The sequence below is a fragment of the Armigeres subalbatus genome, chromosome 1, assembly GCF_024139115.2.
Source record: "Armigeres subalbatus isolate Guangzhou_Male chromosome 1, GZ_Asu_2, whole genome shotgun sequence".
NCBI lineage: Eukaryota > Metazoa > Arthropoda > Insecta > Diptera > Culicidae > Armigeres > Armigeres subalbatus.
In genome coordinates, this window is record NC_085139.1 from 39,864,026 (window position 1) to 39,881,430 (window position 17,405).

General features: G+C 43.5%; 2 protein-coding genes across 2 annotated transcripts in view; one reads left to right on the top strand and one right to left on the bottom strand.

Moving 5' to 3' along the window:
- The window catches only part of LOC134206109 (uncharacterized), a 35,235-nt gene extending 20,017 nt beyond the window's left edge, over positions 1-15,218 (bottom strand). The window contains exon 1 of the mRNA XM_062681803.1: positions 13,638-15,218. Within this exon, the coding sequence (XP_062537787.1) occupies positions 13,638-15,218 (1,581 nt within the window). The remainder of the gene's footprint in view (positions 1-13,637) is intronic.
- LOC134224630 (leucine-rich repeat-containing protein 24) overlaps positions 1-17,405 on the top strand; it is an 820,149-nt gene that overhangs the window by 89,227 nt on the left and 713,517 nt on the right. The window lies entirely within an intron of this gene.

A 17,405-nucleotide genomic window follows, 5' to 3' on the forward strand; every position in this document is an offset into this window, starting at 1 on the left:
CTCTCCTTAGTTTCCTGTGCGCTTAAGCCTGCTCTTCCTGACTTCCGCTCCGACGCGCCGCTCGAATGTGTCGGAAACTTTTGTGTAATGCCAGCTTTCAGCAAAGAACTTCGGTAATGGAAATGGTTATCATGACGAAAGTTATTAATTTTTATGACTGGCATGTTCGATCGGTAATAGGCAGGAGCTCTCTGCTGAATGGAGCCGGCAGGCAGGCAGTCAGCCAGCCAGTCAGGTATGTTTGTTGATTCGATTATCGAAACTGTTGATTTATTCATGGCGGAGAACTCTCAGGCTGCGCCGGCCGGCTGCTTGCGGGGTCGTAATTTTATGGGGGGCTGTGCGACTGGAAATAGGTACTAGAGGGGGTATGTTTGAAGAAATAATGCGTCTAGGAGTTATGGAAGTCAAAGTTTGATGTCCTCGAATGGTAGAAAGCATGTGAGGGCTGCACATTGGGCGTGTGATCATCCCACTTCTGGAATGTTTTATGTATGAATCGATTGGTTGACTTGGCTTTAAATTAGGTTAGAAAAGTGGTAGCTATTTGGGACCTTAACCTTAATTCGCTAGTGTTTAGTGTTTTTTAAAGTGTTTTTGAAGATGATCGCTCCAAAGCTTTTTTTAATCATCTTTTTTATTTGACTTGCTCGTTAGCGTTAGGAGGACAACATTATTTTCACTTTATATACACTTTACAGTTTTTAAGCCGACGGTTTTTTTTTTTCAAAACAAAAGTTTGTCCGCTGTACACGATTCATACACTTGTTCCTGGAGGAATAAACGCGAATCGTTTAGATGTGTATTGAACACATCCAGATATTTAAATTTTGTTCGGATATGAAACTTTCTCCGGATTTGATTTAGAATCGGCGCATTCATATGAATCGAATGAAGCTAAATTTCCAACGATTTTGTGCAGATCTTGTCTAATTACTTACCTAGAAAGTTAAAAATAAAAAAAACTGTATCAGGTACCGTGTTATTGAAGCTGCTCTAAACCCCCCATCAACGGCACCACTGCCTGAGCTCCGCGCTACTTCTTGCGTTCGACCATTCACGTTTTTCGGGCTTGACCATTTGGCAATTCGTTGCAGTGAGAGTCGGCAGGAGCATAGCTAAACGATTAGCTACTCTCTTTGAAATTGAGGTGGTTCATTCTATCAACACTGAGTTTTGATTTGCGGACTATATCGATATTATCGGAATTGATCGCCGTGCCGTGGAAGAGGCTTTTGTGCCTTTCAATAGGGAGACAACGAGGATTGGACTCACGATCAATATCAGCAAAACGAAGTATATGGTCGCTGGCAATCAACGTGGGTTCATTAGTGGTGGTGGTAGTGCAATGGTGCTGGATAGTAAAAAAAATGAAGTGGTGGAAGAATTTGTGTAGCTTTTTAACAATTTCATTTATTTGGAAGGCTCAGTCGTGTGCGACACTTTGCGGAGCCGCAACTCTTAGGTATGATATCAATACAATGTGTATATCATCTTATCATTAACAGTTAGTTGGGAAGGGACAAAGACCAAAATACTCGTGGTGACTCAAGGTTAGAGATTACTTTATTCAGGACGGACGGGGTAGGGATTTAGGTTTAGGTTATTTCAGCTGCACATCCGGGTTATTGACGTCGTGACTGGTGTGGCGTAGCGTCATGCTCGAAATATGGTTCGTATGATTCAGTTCATCAGGGAGCATCTTCCGGATGGGCATAGCTTCGTGGTACACGGAACAATAAGACAAAGACAAGAAAAAAAACTGGGAAAGAAAAAAATAGGGGTATTAGACTTTAATGTCAGATGAGCAAAGAAAGGCATAGATGGCCTGCAGATTAACCACTTCGTGATCCCCCAAAACACCTCTTACTAATTTGTGTATCTTGGAACATTAGTGACGGGTGATAATGATGTTACCCGCGAGTTGAAAAGGCGTATTGCAGCTGCAAATAGGGCTTATTACGGACTTCGTAACCAGCTTAAGTCCCGTAGTCTGCAAACGAAAACAAAACTCGCGCTGTATACTACTCTGATTCTTCCGGTGGCTTTATACGGCCATGAAACATGGACGTTAAAGGAGGCTGATCGGAGAGCTTTCGGAGTGTTTGAGAGTAAGGTGCTGCGGACAATACTCGGCGGTAAACAAGAGAACGGTATCTGGAACGAATTGTACCAGGTACATAATGACCATAATGAGATATTCGATCCGCCATTGGAAGCACCGCAACCGCTGCACTAGGCACGGTGGCTCCGGATCAGAGAAACGACTGGTATGACGGCGAATGTGAGCAGTTAGTTGATGAGAAGAATGCAGCATGGGCGAGATTGCTGCAACACCGCACGAGGGCGAACGAGGCACGATACAAACGGGCGCGGAACAGACAAAACTCGATTTTCCTGAGGAAAAAGCGCCAGCAGGAAGATCGAGACCGTGAAGAGACGGAAGAACTGTACCGCGCTAATAACGCACGAAAGTTCTATGAGAAGTTGAACCGTTCACGTAAGGGCCACGTGCCACAGCCCGATATGTGTAAGAACATAAACGGGAACCTCCTTACGAACGAGCGTGAGGTGATCCAAATGTGGCGGCAGCACTACGAAGAGCACCTGAATGGCGATATGGCAGACAACGGTGGCGGTATGGTAATGAACCTAGGAGCACGCGCGCAGGACATGCGACTTCCGGCTCCGAATCTCCAGGAAATCCAGGAGGAGATCGGCCGGCTGAAAAACAACAAAGCTTCTGGAGTTGACCAACTACCAGGAGAGCTGTTTAAACACGGTGGTGAAGCACTGGCTAGAGCGCTGCATTGGGTGATTACCAAGGTTTGGGAGGATGAGGTTCTGCCGCAGGAGTGGATGGAAGGTGTCGTGTGTCCCATCTACAAAAAGGGCGATAAACTGGATTGTAGCAACTACCGCGCAATCACATTGCTGAACGCCGCCTACAAGGTACTCTCCCAAATTTTATGCCGTCGACTAACACCAATTGCAAGAGAGTTCGTGGGGCAGTACCAGGCGGGATTTATGGGTGAACGCTCTACCACAGACCAGGTGTTCGCCATACGTCAGGTATTGCAGAAATGCCGCGAATACAACGTGCCCACACATCATCTATTTATCGACTTCAAAGCCGCATATGATACAATCGATCGGGACCAGCTATGCTGCCGTAATCTGAAAAAGTGACGTATACGCCATTTTCCAAAAATGGTGTTAACTCATCGAGCTCTTCAACAGAAAAATGGAAAACATGCATGTTGTAAAATGGCTGTTACGTCACTTTTCCAGATTACGGCAGTATGGCAGCTAATGCACGAAAACGGATTTCCGGATAAACTGATACGGTTGATCAAGGCGACGATGGATCGGGTGATGTGCGTAGTTCGAGTTTCAGGGGCATTCTCGAGTCCCTTCGAGACCCGTAGAGGGTTACGGCAAGGTGATGGTCTTTCGTGTCTGCTATTCAACATCGCTTTGGAGGGAGTAATACGAAGGGCAGGGATTGACACGAGTCGTACGATTTTCACGAAGTCCGTCCAGTTATTTGGTTTCGCCGACGACATTGATATCATGGCACGTAACTTTGAGAGGATGGAGGAAGCCTACATCAGACTGAAAAGCGAAGCTAAACGGATTGGACTAGTCATCAACACGTCGAAGACGAAGTACATGATAGGAAGAGGCTCAAGAGAGGTCAATGTGAGCCACCCACCACGAGTTTCTATCGGTGGTGACGAAATCGAGGTGGTTGAAGAATTCGTGTACTTGGGCTCACTGGTGACCGCCGATAACGATACCAGCAGAGAAATTCGGAGACACATAGTGGCTGGAAATCGTACGTACTTTGGACTCCGCAAGACGCTTTGATCGAATAGAGTTCGCCGCCGTACCAAACTGACTATCTACAAAACGCTTATAAGACCGGTAGTTTTCTACGGACACGAGACCTGGACGATGCTCGTGGAGGACCAACGCGCACTGGGAGTTTTCGAAAGGAAAGTGTTGCGTACCATCTATGGTTGGTTGCAGATGGCGGACGGTACGTGGAGGAGGCGAATGAACCACGAGTTGCATCAGCTGTTGGGAGAACCATCCATCGTTCACACCGCGAAAATCGGAAGACTGCGGTGGGCCGGGCACGTAGCCAGAATGTCGGACAGTAATCCGGTGAAAATGGTTCTCGACAACGATCCTACGGGAACAAGAAGGCGAGGTGCACAGCGGGCAAGGTGGGTCGATCAGGTGGAGGACGATTTGCGGACCCTCCGCAGACTGCGTGGATGGCGAAGTGCAGCCATGAACCGAGCTGAATGGAGAAGTCTTTTATGTGCAGCACAGGCCACTCCGGCCTTAGTCTGATGATAAATAAACCAGGTACATAAAGGGCTGGATATTATGAGGCTTTTACAACACGGCAGGGCTGGTCACGTTGTTCGTATGCCGGAAGAACGTCAAGCGAAGATAATATTAAGTAGAGAACCCGGAAGAGGCCGCAGGCTTCGTGGAAGGCCGCGTACACGATGGCTTTTTGCAGTTGAAGATGACCTGAAGGCGCTCAATGTTCAGGGCGACTGGAAGCGATTGGCCCAGGATCGAGTCCAGTGGAGAAGGATACTCCATTCGGCGTAGTTTCAACGAAGAGCTGTAGCCCATCAGGTAAGTAATACCATCGGTACGGCCTTTAAAACCATAATTTACTCTTCATGACTATCATAAAACCTGCATAAAACTAAAATGTTACTGGGGTATGATTTCTTTTGTGGTTTCGTTTGAATACTTAGCAAGCTTTCCCAAGAGAATTCTACGGATTCTTTCGTAGGTTACAACAAAATTTCTCCGGGACATGCTTCAAAAAAAAAAAATATGGAAGTATTTCTGAAGCATTTTGTCAAAAGATTCCTGTAGGTAAACTAGTGGGTATTTCAGGAGAAATTTGGTCGACTTCAAGTATAAATTCCCAAAGGAAATCTTCAGGAGGAAGGGAATCCAGAAGGAACAACGGTGAAAAAAAAAAGTTTGGTGTAAATTTAAGTACTACGACTAGCCTTCAGCTAGCCTTACGAGCAAAAGCAATGGCGGGCACAGAAAAGCTTTTAATTAATATTTGAGGAAATGCTAATAGAATACTAAGTAGAGGAGCTAGCCAAACTACAATTGGAATGTAGAGCCATTAAGGAAGAAAATTACTACTTTTAGCAACGCCCGGTGAGAACTCAATATTTTTACGAAGACGCTATACCTAGAACCAAACCACCGGTTGGAACATGGGGCGCTATCCTAAAATAGCACTCGGAATGGAGCGCTATACTGAGAATAGCGATGAGGACTCCCTTGGAGGTGCTCTCAATCATAAACTTGTTTGTGCATTTAGAGGGATCACAATGAGAATTTGATGAATAATTATGTCCATCAGTGTAGGCTTTAACAAATTATTAGCAAGGGCATTACCCTTGTTAATAATTGATCACCCCTTGCTTATACGAACATGCCTGCATCTGTATAACTTTTTCATAAGCACTACTCTTTGCTTCGACCGCGGTCATCGCTCTGGTTCTATTGTTCTACTTTTTGTGCCGTATCGATTTTTTGTGGCTGATATCGGATTTCGATTTTTTTAATCCCGAGACATTGTCCGTAATAAAACAAAAGTAAAAATCTCGCTTAACTTTTCAAAAGGACCTAAGTAACATTTTTTTCATGAATTAATTTGAATAGCGCAATCCACAGAACAACATGAAAGCTATTGATTGCACTATTCAAATTAATTCATGAAAAAAATGTTACTTAGGACCTTTTGAAAAGTTAAGCGAGAAATATAGCACATTAGGCACAATGTAATAAAAACAGCGAAACTTTGATGTGTGATTCGATGACCTGAAATAAAGTTTACTATTTTTTTTGCTCGTGCGTTTAATGTTGCCGTCGTATCGATATATCGGGATATGTTTCAACGCCGATATTTTTCGGTAATTTCGACAATAAAAACATCGATTCGGCAGTATCGATATTTTCCCGAAAAACGCTAATTCCTACCTGAAGCATAGCGGACTGCTTGTTCATCATCCTCAATCCTGATTCTTTGTGTGTGCCCTCTCTGGCCATTCAACAATAATTAAAAGTACTAGCAGATACACGTGCTCAATCAATCAATATATTTCAGGAGCTCTACTCGTTTTGAAGATCTTCGGCTCGTAGTTGTTACTGGGAAAGCTTCATTCTGTCTCCGAGAGTAGTTTTTTGTCGTATCCCCTTTCCTTTCGTCCAGGGAGTTTTTTTCTCAGCTCTTTATATAATTCTCTATTTTGGCGTGTAGCCGCTAGGAGAATGCGGCTCGTGATCCGTTTTCATTCGCATACTAGCAGACCAGAACGCACTTTGTTTCGCCTCAAAATGATTCATTCTCTGATTAGTTCTCGAGTTCTGTGTGTCTCCATTCTAACCCCCACTGGCTAGCAATGATGTTATGGAAAAAGCTGACTGTTTTACAGCCGGGAGTCCGGGAGTTAGAAGATGTTAGCTCTACTGTAGCTGTAGTGACCCATTTCAGACTGCCTGGTATTTCATGACCAGTCCGAGGTCACTCTTGTTTACAATAAGCCCCGCCTGTTTATGCTACCATTATCAAATGGATAATGAATCCATAAACAAACTTCCGGATTTGAAAACCAGCACGTAGGTATACAGTTTTTATAATTGAAATCTAAGTAAAGTGTATTGGAACATTCTTACCAGATGAATTCTCGCTTAACTTTTCAAAAGGTCCTAAGTAACATTTTTTTCATGATTTAATCTGAATAATGCAATCAATATATTTCATGTTAATCTGTTGATTGCAATACTCAAATTAAATCATGAAACAAATGTTACTTAGGACCTTTTGAAAAGTTAAGCGAGAATTCATTATTGTGTTATGCTGGGCCTTTCTAGGACCAGTTTTTCGATAAGTGGCCTTGGTTGTTGTGAATGCCACACATCACATTTTCCAACATTTTTTCATCATATGCATATTTTTTAACACAAAACAATATAGGGTATCTGTTCTCATATCAATAACAGCCAGTATATTAATCCCAATCGTCGATAAACCAAATAAAAAATCAATTTAATTACAATTCCTCACATCGTATGTACACAGTAATGGATGGAACACATTCTTAAATATTTGGAATATTATTCAAGATTTTTTTAAAGTAAAGTTTTAATGCACAAGAATCAAATTATTAAAAGATAAAATTATAAAGCACTTTTATTTTCATTTTCCTACCTCTAAACTGTTGTTTTGATGCACTGCTCGATTGCTACTAGCAGATTCATCTGTTTTCACGCCGTTGTTTTCCACTCAATTTTAGGCTAACACAAGTGTAGCCTTTCAAAATTCACAACACAACACATTCACGTTTTCACTATACATACAATTATATTTGAAAAACCTAGGCGATTTCCTATAGTTTGATATAGGTTTATTTCGAACAACGTCTAAATTATCCTTGTCCGTATTCCAAACTGTTTACATGCCTTGCAGCACTCTCAAGGGTTGCCGACCTAGATTTTTAATTCAAAAATGCTTGAATGAACTTTTACTGTGAAATTCAACTTTTATGTTTGTAAAATAAGGTATATCGGAAAGATAATCTACGACAAACATAAAATTAAACTGATAAGTAGAAAAACTACAAAAAAAAAACTGTAATTTTGTAATTATATTTCAACTCAAATACAATACATTGTAGAATTCGGCATCACTGCAATAATATCGTTACGTATACACACAAGTAATAGTGTGGGTATTTTATGTTGGAAACAGTATTATTGATATAGGTACAAGCATAGGATTAACTGTTTTTGAATGTTATTGAAATAGGTACATGGCGGTGATGATGTTTTTTAGTTAAATACTTCTATAATGTGATAACAGTTTAATTTTTGTAGTTATCAAATTGTTTTCAATTAAAAATTACGTGAGCTGAGCATAATTATTCTCATGTTTCTTGATTATTGGGTGAGAAATCAATGCATTTTATATGCGCATTGCCTTATTGTTATTGATATAGGAACAGATACCCTATAAAGCTTCCAAAAAACTGAAAAAAAATTCTCGCCGTTCGAATGCACACGCGGAATCAATAAAATACGCAGCAGCAAGTTTTCGAAGCTGCCATCCTTGTGCACGGACTACTTCGTTTTTTTTCTCTGATTAGCTCTCGAGTTATGCAGAAATTTATGTGTCTTCCCCAAAAAAGGAGAGGTTTCTAATCACCGCAGAAACATAATATGTTCTATTATATTATCTTTCCTTCCAAAACCTCCACATCCACATGTAAGATTTGGTTCTATTTGCTTGATTAATCTTCGAGTTGCGAAAAAAATGGATGATTCATTTGTATTGGAGCCCCCTTTTCCAAAGGGGGAAGGGGCCTCGAACCACCACCAACTTTCCTCGACCCCAAAAACCTTTGCATACAAATTATTACGCCGATCGGCTTAGTAGTTTCCGAGTCTATAAGACAGAAATTCATTTTTATACTTTCATTTGGTCGTCTGAGATAGAAAAAGGAGCTTTGTTGTTTCTTTGATCTTTCCTAAAGGTCTTCACATCTATGATATCTGAGAAAAGTCGACCGTCCATCATAATATGATAGATTTGAGAACAAGTATCGCCATTTTGGATGTCTCGTGTGCTTTCGAATATACAAAATAGTTTTCATAGCCATTCCTCTCGTTGCGGCAATATTGACAAGCCTCAGGCCGTTGTCATTGGTCGATGCGTGGAGGTTGCAAGGCTATGGCTGGGCGAAAAAAACCCTTTCCAACCTGTGCGCTTGCGTTCCCGGAGATGAATTGGAGACTTTGCGTAGGTCTTGTCTAGACGCTCAAAGATCTCGTCCTATATATCATCTGGTTTGTCGTGGGTTGGTGCCAGGCCTTGGGCCCCCACAAATCTTATTTACCAAAACCAACCTTTTTTGTACATTTTGGGGCCCCCACAAGCTGTCTGCCCCGGGGTCCCTTCCGACTAAATCTGGCCCTGGTTAGTGCGTATGTGCTGATCAAACCGTTTTTTGGATCGTCCATTGATGTATTACAGGGATGCCTGTATTGATGTATACATATTATATAAACATTTGGTATTGCATACAGACATTATACAGACTTTTGATTGAAGTAACTTTGTTGAAGGCTAGGTGGACTGTATGCTGCGCTGCTGGTCGGATGGATTGCCCGTTCCCCTTGTGGGACCGAGCCACGGTTGGACAACACCGGTGGTTGCCGTCGCAATGGAGGCAGGTCTGGGACTGGCTGCCTGTTGACGATGGATCGTCCCTCTGGATAGGCCGAAACGGCCGTCGAAAATTATTTAACTCTTTCAGTTGGAAAATTATTATTAACTCTGAATTGGCTCTGAAAAGAGCCGGTTGAAGTGGTGTTGAAAAGGGAGCGAACGTTGGAGTAAAACACAGAGCTGCACAGTTTAGTTCTTCATTCTATGTATTCATTTTCTTCGGGATACACAAATTTTCTTCGTAGCCTCGCTGCTACCACTACCACTACGCAACGCTTGCGATATCGGGCGACGTCGGTGACGATGCATCAGCAAAAATCAGCTGCACCACCCCTCGCACTCCTACGGCTGTAGCTCGACGCACAGCTGCTGATCGCCGCACGGCTGCGGGTGTCGGGTCGGTCTCGTTCTCGCTCGTTGCTGTATTCCTTTTCGGGTCTGCTGCTTCGGCTTGCTTCGTCCGTGGCGTTTGAACAACTGAATGACGCTTGCAGAACAGCGCGCTGTTTTATAGTTGAATCGAGATGACTACTGCGCTCTGATTGGTTGATTGTATCTGACCAATCACCGTACTTCAGCCCGTCTTGCGGACTGAACATTCTCCCCCAGGGAAGTGCTACTGCCGCAATTTTTGGATCAGAGGATTTGAGGTTATCGAGTATTGGCAATGGTGCTAATTTATGTATTGGTCTTTTATAGATTCCAGATTTTGTTTTAACGTCCACAACTCTAACTAATTCGTCCGCCCCAGGGTACACTGTAATTACGCGGCCTAGCTTCCAGTTTTGCGGAGGAACATTCTCTTCTTTCAACAGCACGATTGAATCAGGTCTGACATTCACTCGTTTCTGAGTCCACTTGCCTCTAACCTGCAGTTCTGTCAAATATTCTCTAGACCAGCGGTTCCAAAAATGCTCGCGTAGCTTTTGGACATATTGCCAACGAGATAAACGATTGGCCGGAATTTGTAGATATGACGGTTCGGGAACGGCATGGAGAGGACGTCCAATCATAAAATGAGCAGGAGTTAGGGCTTCCGGATCTTGAGGGTCATTGGAGTGCGCAAATAAGGGTCTGGAGTTTAGAATTGCTTCCACTTGGCATAAGAGAGTGTAGAGCTCGAAAATTGTAAGGGATGCTGACTGATATACCTTTTTGAGGACAGACTTCACGCTTTTCACCCCAGCCTCCCATAGGCCTCCGAAATGGGGGGAGCCGGGAGGAATGGTTCGCCAGACGATCTCCTTGGTCTGGCAAAGCTCGAACAGTTTTCGCTGGGTAACTTCGTTCTGAAACATCACATAGAGCTGGTGCAGCTCTGACTTGGCCCCAATAAAATTAGTACCATTGTCGCTGTGTACGGTATGTGGAGTACCTTTCCGTGCCACAAATCGATGAAAAGCTGCAAAAAGGCTTCCGTTGAAAGATTCTCTACTGCCTCTAAGTGAATGGCCTTTGTTGCCATACAAACAAAAATGCAAATGTAACCCTTAACTGGAGTCGCTTTCCGAGCCGCCTGTTTCACAAGGATGGGTCCTGCGTAGTCGATTCCTACTTGGGCAAAAACTGGTTCCTCGTTGACTCTATAGGAAGGAAGGTCACCCATTTGCTGATCGATCGTAGTTGGACTAATACGGAAGCAAGTTACACAGTTTCTTATCACCTTTCGAACAGTCGATTTAGCGTTCAACAACCAAAAGTTTTGTCTAAGGATGGTTATCACGCTAGATAGTCCCACGTGCAAATTCTCACGATGGATTGTTGCAATTAGGCTCCGAGTTACTGGGTTTTTGTCGGGAAGAATAAACTGATGTTTTGTGTGGTACGGTAACTGAGAATGGCGGATTCTCCCTCCCACCCGTAGCAAGTCATTATCAAGGAAGGGATTCAAACTGCCCAGTCGATGATTATTGTCTCCATCTTTAACCTTCTCTATCTCACGGAATAATTCCTGTTGCTGAATGGAACCAACTATCTTTATCATTGCCCCTCGTAGTTCTTGTATAGATAGATAAGGAGTTACGACACGATCTTCTTTATTCTTACGTGAATTGGAGAGAAAGCGCAGAACATAAGCAACAATTCGCTGAGTTTTACGGAAGGACTCAAATTTTGTCAGAACAGGAAACTCTTCAAATTTCATTGCCACGTGCACTACTAACGTTTGTTTCAATTCCGGAATTTCGTCGTCACTGGGAAGGTTTGGTACGTCAGTTTCGTATACCGCCGAGCGAAGAAAATGCGGTCCATTCCACCACATGTCGTTCCTAGACAGTTCAGCGGCAGTTTGTCCTCTGGAAACTGTGTCTGCGGGATTTTCTGTTGTCCGAACATACCTCCAAACAAATTGATCGTTTGAGACAATTTCTGCTACTCTGTTGCGTACAAATTCTTTGAGGGTATCAAGTGGTTTTCGGAACCACGCTAAGACGACTTGACTGTCAGTCCACAAATTTGTCGAAGAAAACTCAATTTTCATTGTTCCTGTAATTTTAACAATCAATCGAAAAAGCAGAAGTGCGGCCAAGAGTTCCATCCTGGGAATGCTAACAGGAGAAATGGGAGCTATTTTCGATTTGCTGGTGACTAACTTCATAGTAGCGCTGCCATTGGAGTGTACAGATCGAATATATACGCAGGCACCATATGCCTGTTTCGAAGCATCTGCAAATCCATGCAATTCATATGCTATAGCATCAGGAGAGACAACGAGTCTTGGAATTCTAATTTGTTCAGCAATTGGTAGGGCATCGATGAATGAGTTGTACTCAGCACTAAGCTCAATGTCTAGTTTGTCATCCCATGCTAGCTTACTAATCCACAGACGTTGCATTAGTATTTTGGCTATTACCACAACGGGAGAGATCAATCCAAGAGGATCATACACCTTTGCAATGGAAGATAATACTTGCCGCTTTGTGGGAGCTTTCATGTTTTCAGGAGAACTGGCTAAGAAAATAAACTCATCGGAATTGGGATCCCACAGTAATCCTAACGTTTTAATTACTTCATTGGCTCCGCTATCACCTATATTCACAATCGTATCTCTTTCAGAGGGTGGAATAGTATCTAAAAGACGAGCCTCGTTCGAAGACCATTTGTGGAGTTGCATACCTCCGGAGTGGAGTAATGCAATCAGCTGACGCTGGATGTTCTCAGCTTCCTGAATGTGGTTTGATCCAAACAGAGCGTTGTCGACATAACAATTTTCCTCAATAACGCGGGATGCTAATGGAAATTTGCCTCTCTCATCTTGAGCCAGCTGGAGAAGTGCCCTCGTTGCCAAGAATGGAGCTGCTGCTGTTCCATATGTGACGGTTGAAAGTTCCAACACACGAAGCCTTTCACTGGGAGATTTGCGCCCAAAAATACGATGCATCGGAGTGTGGCTGGGGTCTAGGACGAACTGACGGTACATTTTACCAATATCTGCGCTCAGAACGTATTGAAACGTACGAAATCGAAGAATTATCGATGATAAATCGGCTTGAACAGTAGGCCCAACCAACATCACATCATTGAGAGAAAGTCCTTGAACCTTTGCGGAGGCGTCAAAGACTACACGACACTTAGTTGACGAATTTGATGGGCGGAGGACAGCATGATGAGGAAGGAACCATTTCCTTAAGCCTGGCGGATCATTAGTCTCCTGGATTTCCTTGCAATGGTTGAGCGACTCATATTCTTCGATAAAGGAATCGTATTGGATTTTCAAGTCAGGGTTACGAGCTAACTTTGCTTCTAGTAGAAAAAATCTGCGTAGAGCCATAGTACGAGAATCTGACAGCTGTGCAACATTGTCCCTCAAAGGTAGTTGAACAATATAACGTCCGGTTTTGTCACGACGATGGGTTGCCAAGAAATGTCGTTCGCACTCTTCATCCTCAGTAGTCGGTACAAGCTCAGGATTAACGCACTCTATTTCCCAAAACTTTTGCACAAGTTTATTCACAGGATCTGCACATACGGTGAGCGATTGTAAACCTGTTTCTGAACTCTGACCCTCATAATAAGATCCTCCTACCAGCCAACCAAAGTGGGAATTATGTAGCCCAGGAAGATTCTCAGACAACTTCACATAACCTGGTTTCAGAATATCATGAAAGTGATCCATCCCAATGAGCATGTCAATTGCGTTCGATTTATGAAAAACTGGATCTGCTAGCTCGATACCAGGGGGGATATTCCAAGAGTCAATATCAATCGTGAAAGAAGGAAGCAGACCAGTAATCTTGGGCGATACTAGACACGACAGTGATAACATAAAGTTATTACATCTGGAGCGGACTTGGACGGTACCAATTTGTTTAATCATTGACTTAGCACTACCAATACCCGTAATAGGAACACTCACCTCTTGTGTTGGCATCCCTATTGCTTTGGCCAAAGACTGCGTGATGAAGCTCACTTGCGAACCGCAATCCAGAAGCGCTCTACACGGATATGGTTGCAGATCTTGATCCATGACGTTGATCACAGCGGTGAGTAGGAACACTTGATTGCTGGACCTCACTGGAACATGAGAATTGACGGCGTTCGTGAACGTGCCGCTAGTCGATGGCTTGCATGATGAAACTGGATCAAGGGCTTGAGTTGATACTCGCGGGATGACTGGAACTGATGGGTTGTTATGCTGCTTTACCTCGGTGATGTCCTTTGTGTTTGGGAATGACTCCTCCAGGTGTAGCAATGAGTGGTGTCTCCGGTTGCACTTTGAGCAAGATTTCTTCGAGGAACAATCACTTACGCGGTGCCCACGCCTCAGGCAGTTAAAGCAGACGTTCCTCTCCTTCACTTTAGCGATCCTTTGGCTCACCGACAATTCGTTAAATACTGGGCACTTGAACGTGAGATGATTGTTGGTACAAAAATCACACCGTTGGTCTGCTGGGGACGACGCTGTGGCTGTGTTTATCTTCGCAGGTAGATATTTCGGATTGCTAGGTTTGGTGGGGGCTCGATGCTTGGATAGACCATCTTCACAGTATGTTTGGCACCTTTCCAGAACCGACACGCGCTCTTTCAGGAAATCGATGGTGTCAGCATATACGGGTAACTCACCTTTCTTCATGGTTGACTCCCATAACTTTTTTGTTTCGTCGTCCAGGGATCGTGCGATCAGGTACACAACCATATATTCAGCTACATCGGTAAAGTCCTGGCCCAGAAACTTGAGGTTTTCGACATGGCCATCGAAAGCCTCTACCAAGGATCTCAACTCGTTGTATGATGCATTTGTTAACTTCTTCACTCCAAGCAGACCGGCCATGTGCCGATCAATCATCCGTCGGTTATCGGAGTACCTTTCGTCCAGCAGTTGCCAGGCTCGTGCATAATTGCCGTCGGTAATAGTTTTAGCGTCTATCACACCGGCTGCATCTCCAATTAACGCTTTCTCCAAATGATATAGCTTGATGCGATCTGACTCGTTGCTTCTGTCCACCACATCCTTGAACATCACTTTAAATTTTTCCCAGTGCTCATACCGTCCATCAAATGTTGGTATGGCACGCGGGAGGGAAGGCTGGACGAAAACTGGCTGGTTGATGGCATTCTGCGGCTGCAAAGTTGGGGATTTAGCGAGATTTTCCAGCCAACTCTCGAGTACCACAGACACTTCTTCGTAAAGGTCCACGAATGTGAGGAAGTAGTTGTCTTGTTCCTCTCGCTTGGCAGATGATGATTGCGCGACGATCTCATGGTGAAGCTGGGTGAACTCAGCATTCGTGTTCTCAACACTCCGTTGATAAACCTTCACTTGAGCTACTGTCAGCTCGGTATTGTCGACTTCCGCTTTCTTAAGGTTGGCTTGGATTCGCTTAACGTTCCGCAGCGCCATTCCACGGTTGTGGATCAGCGCTTCGAGCTCCTCATCAGCTGCAGTAGTATCACCGTCAGCTGAAGCTTTTTTCACTGGCGTTCGTTTTGGTGGCATTTTTCTTCTTCTTTCTACTCACTTTTGTTCACTAAGCACTTTCACTTTAGCTTCTGGTTGAAGTCAGTTTTTTTTCACTTCTCACTTTAGTTTTGTTGAAGTCAATGTTTGTTATTCACTTTTCACTTCTTGCTTCTGATGTTCTCTCTATGCTTTGCTCACAACACATCGCTTCCCAATTCGCTCTCACTAAATTTGGGCAAACTCAGCCCGCTTGGATGCTTGCTCCGAGCATCCGGCTCGAAGGACCAAACTAATGTTGAAGGCTAGGTGGACTGTATGCTGCGCTGCTGGTCGGATGGATTGCCCGTTCCCCTTGTGGGACCGAGCCACGGTTGGACAACACCGGTGGTTGCCGTCGCAATGGAGGCAGGTCTGGGACTGGCTGCCTGTTGACGATGGATCGTCCCTCTGGATAGGCCGAAACGGCCGTCGAAAATTATTTAACTCTTTCAGTTGGAAAATTATTATTAACTCTGAATTGGCTCTGAAAAGAGCCGGTTGAAGTGGTGTTGAAAAGGGAGCGAACGTTGGAGTAAAACACAGAGCTGCACAGTTTAGTTCTTCATTCTATGTATTCATTTTCTTCGGGATACACAAATTTTCTTCGTAGCCTCGCTGCTACCACTACCACTACGCAACGCTTGCGATATCGGGCGACGTCGGTGACGATGCATCAGCAAAAATCAGCTGCACCACCCCTCGCACTCCTACGGCTGTAGCTCGACGCACAGCTGCTGATCGCCGCACGGCTGCGGGTGTCGGGTCGGTCTCGTTCTCGCTCGTTGCTGTATTCCTTTTCGGGTCTGCTGCTTCGGCTTGCTTCGTCCGTGGCGTTTGAACAACTGAATGACGCTTGCAGAACAGCGCGCTGTTTTATAGTTGAATCGAGATGACTACTGCGCTCTGATTGGTTGATTGTATCTGACCAATCACCGTACTTCAGCCCGTCTTGCGGACTGAACAAACTTTTACAGACATTCAGTTTTTAAAAACTTCGGGCTGCCGAACAGAATCCTGTTGGGCATTCCAAATAAACTATTTTGGGTTTTCAAACAAAATCGTCATGGTGATTCCGTACGGAGATCTCGGTTTCCAAACGGTATTATTTTGGAATTCTGAGCGGAGCCTTTTAGGGTTCCAATCAGAATCCTTTTAGAATTTCAAACGGAGAGATTATTTTTTTCCTTTCGGAAACCTAAGAAAATTGCATTCAGAAATCCAGAAGAAGTACACATTCATTATAGAATTCCGAACGGAATACTTTTGGACTTACGAACGGAATTTTTTGAACGGAATACTTTTGGGCTTCTGAACGGAAACTTTTTCTGCTTCTGGACAAGAGATTCTGATAAGCATACTTCTAGGATTTTCTACCGAAGTTCTAACAGGATTTGGTTAGGAAGCGTAAAAGCAATTGATTCAAAAACCCAGAAGAGTTTCCGAAAGCCAAAAAGAGCTTCGTTCAGAAAACCAAAAAATCTCGCTTTGTAAACCCAAAACAAGGCCTTTCTCTGGGTTTCCGAACGAAGTATTTGGGATTCTGGAAGGAATTCCGTTGTCTTTCTAAACGAAATACTTTTAGGCTTCCAAAACAGAATTCTTTTGGGTTTCCGAACGCTCAACAAACATTGGAAGCTCATTGAGCGCTTATTCAAACAAAAACAGACTTCTCCAGCTAAAAAACTAGCTTATTCAGCTTAAACTGTTTGTTGGGGAAACCTTGTTTGAAACGAAAATATTTTGGACTTTACTTCCAAACGGATTCCTTTTAAACTTTCTAAAGGAATACTTCTGGAATTCCGACTGGAGCCATCTGGGCTTCTGAATGCATTTTTTTCTGTTTCTTTAAAAGGGAGATCTTTTTGGGATTCCGAAGCCTAAAAAGATTCCGTTCGGAAGCCAAAAGGATTTTTGTTCAAAAGCGCAAAAGAAGAGTTTCCGAAAGCCAAAAAAAGCTTCGTTCAGAAAACCAAAAAATTGCGCTTTGTAAACCCAAAACAAGTATTTGGGATTCTGGAAGGAATTCTATTGTCTTTCTGAACGAAATACTTTTAGGCTTCAAAAACAGAATTCTTTTGGATTTCCGAACCGAAACCTTGTTTGAAACGAAAATATTTTGGACTTTACTTTCAAACGGATTCCTTTTAAACTTTCAAAAGGAATACTTTTGGAATTTTGAGTGGA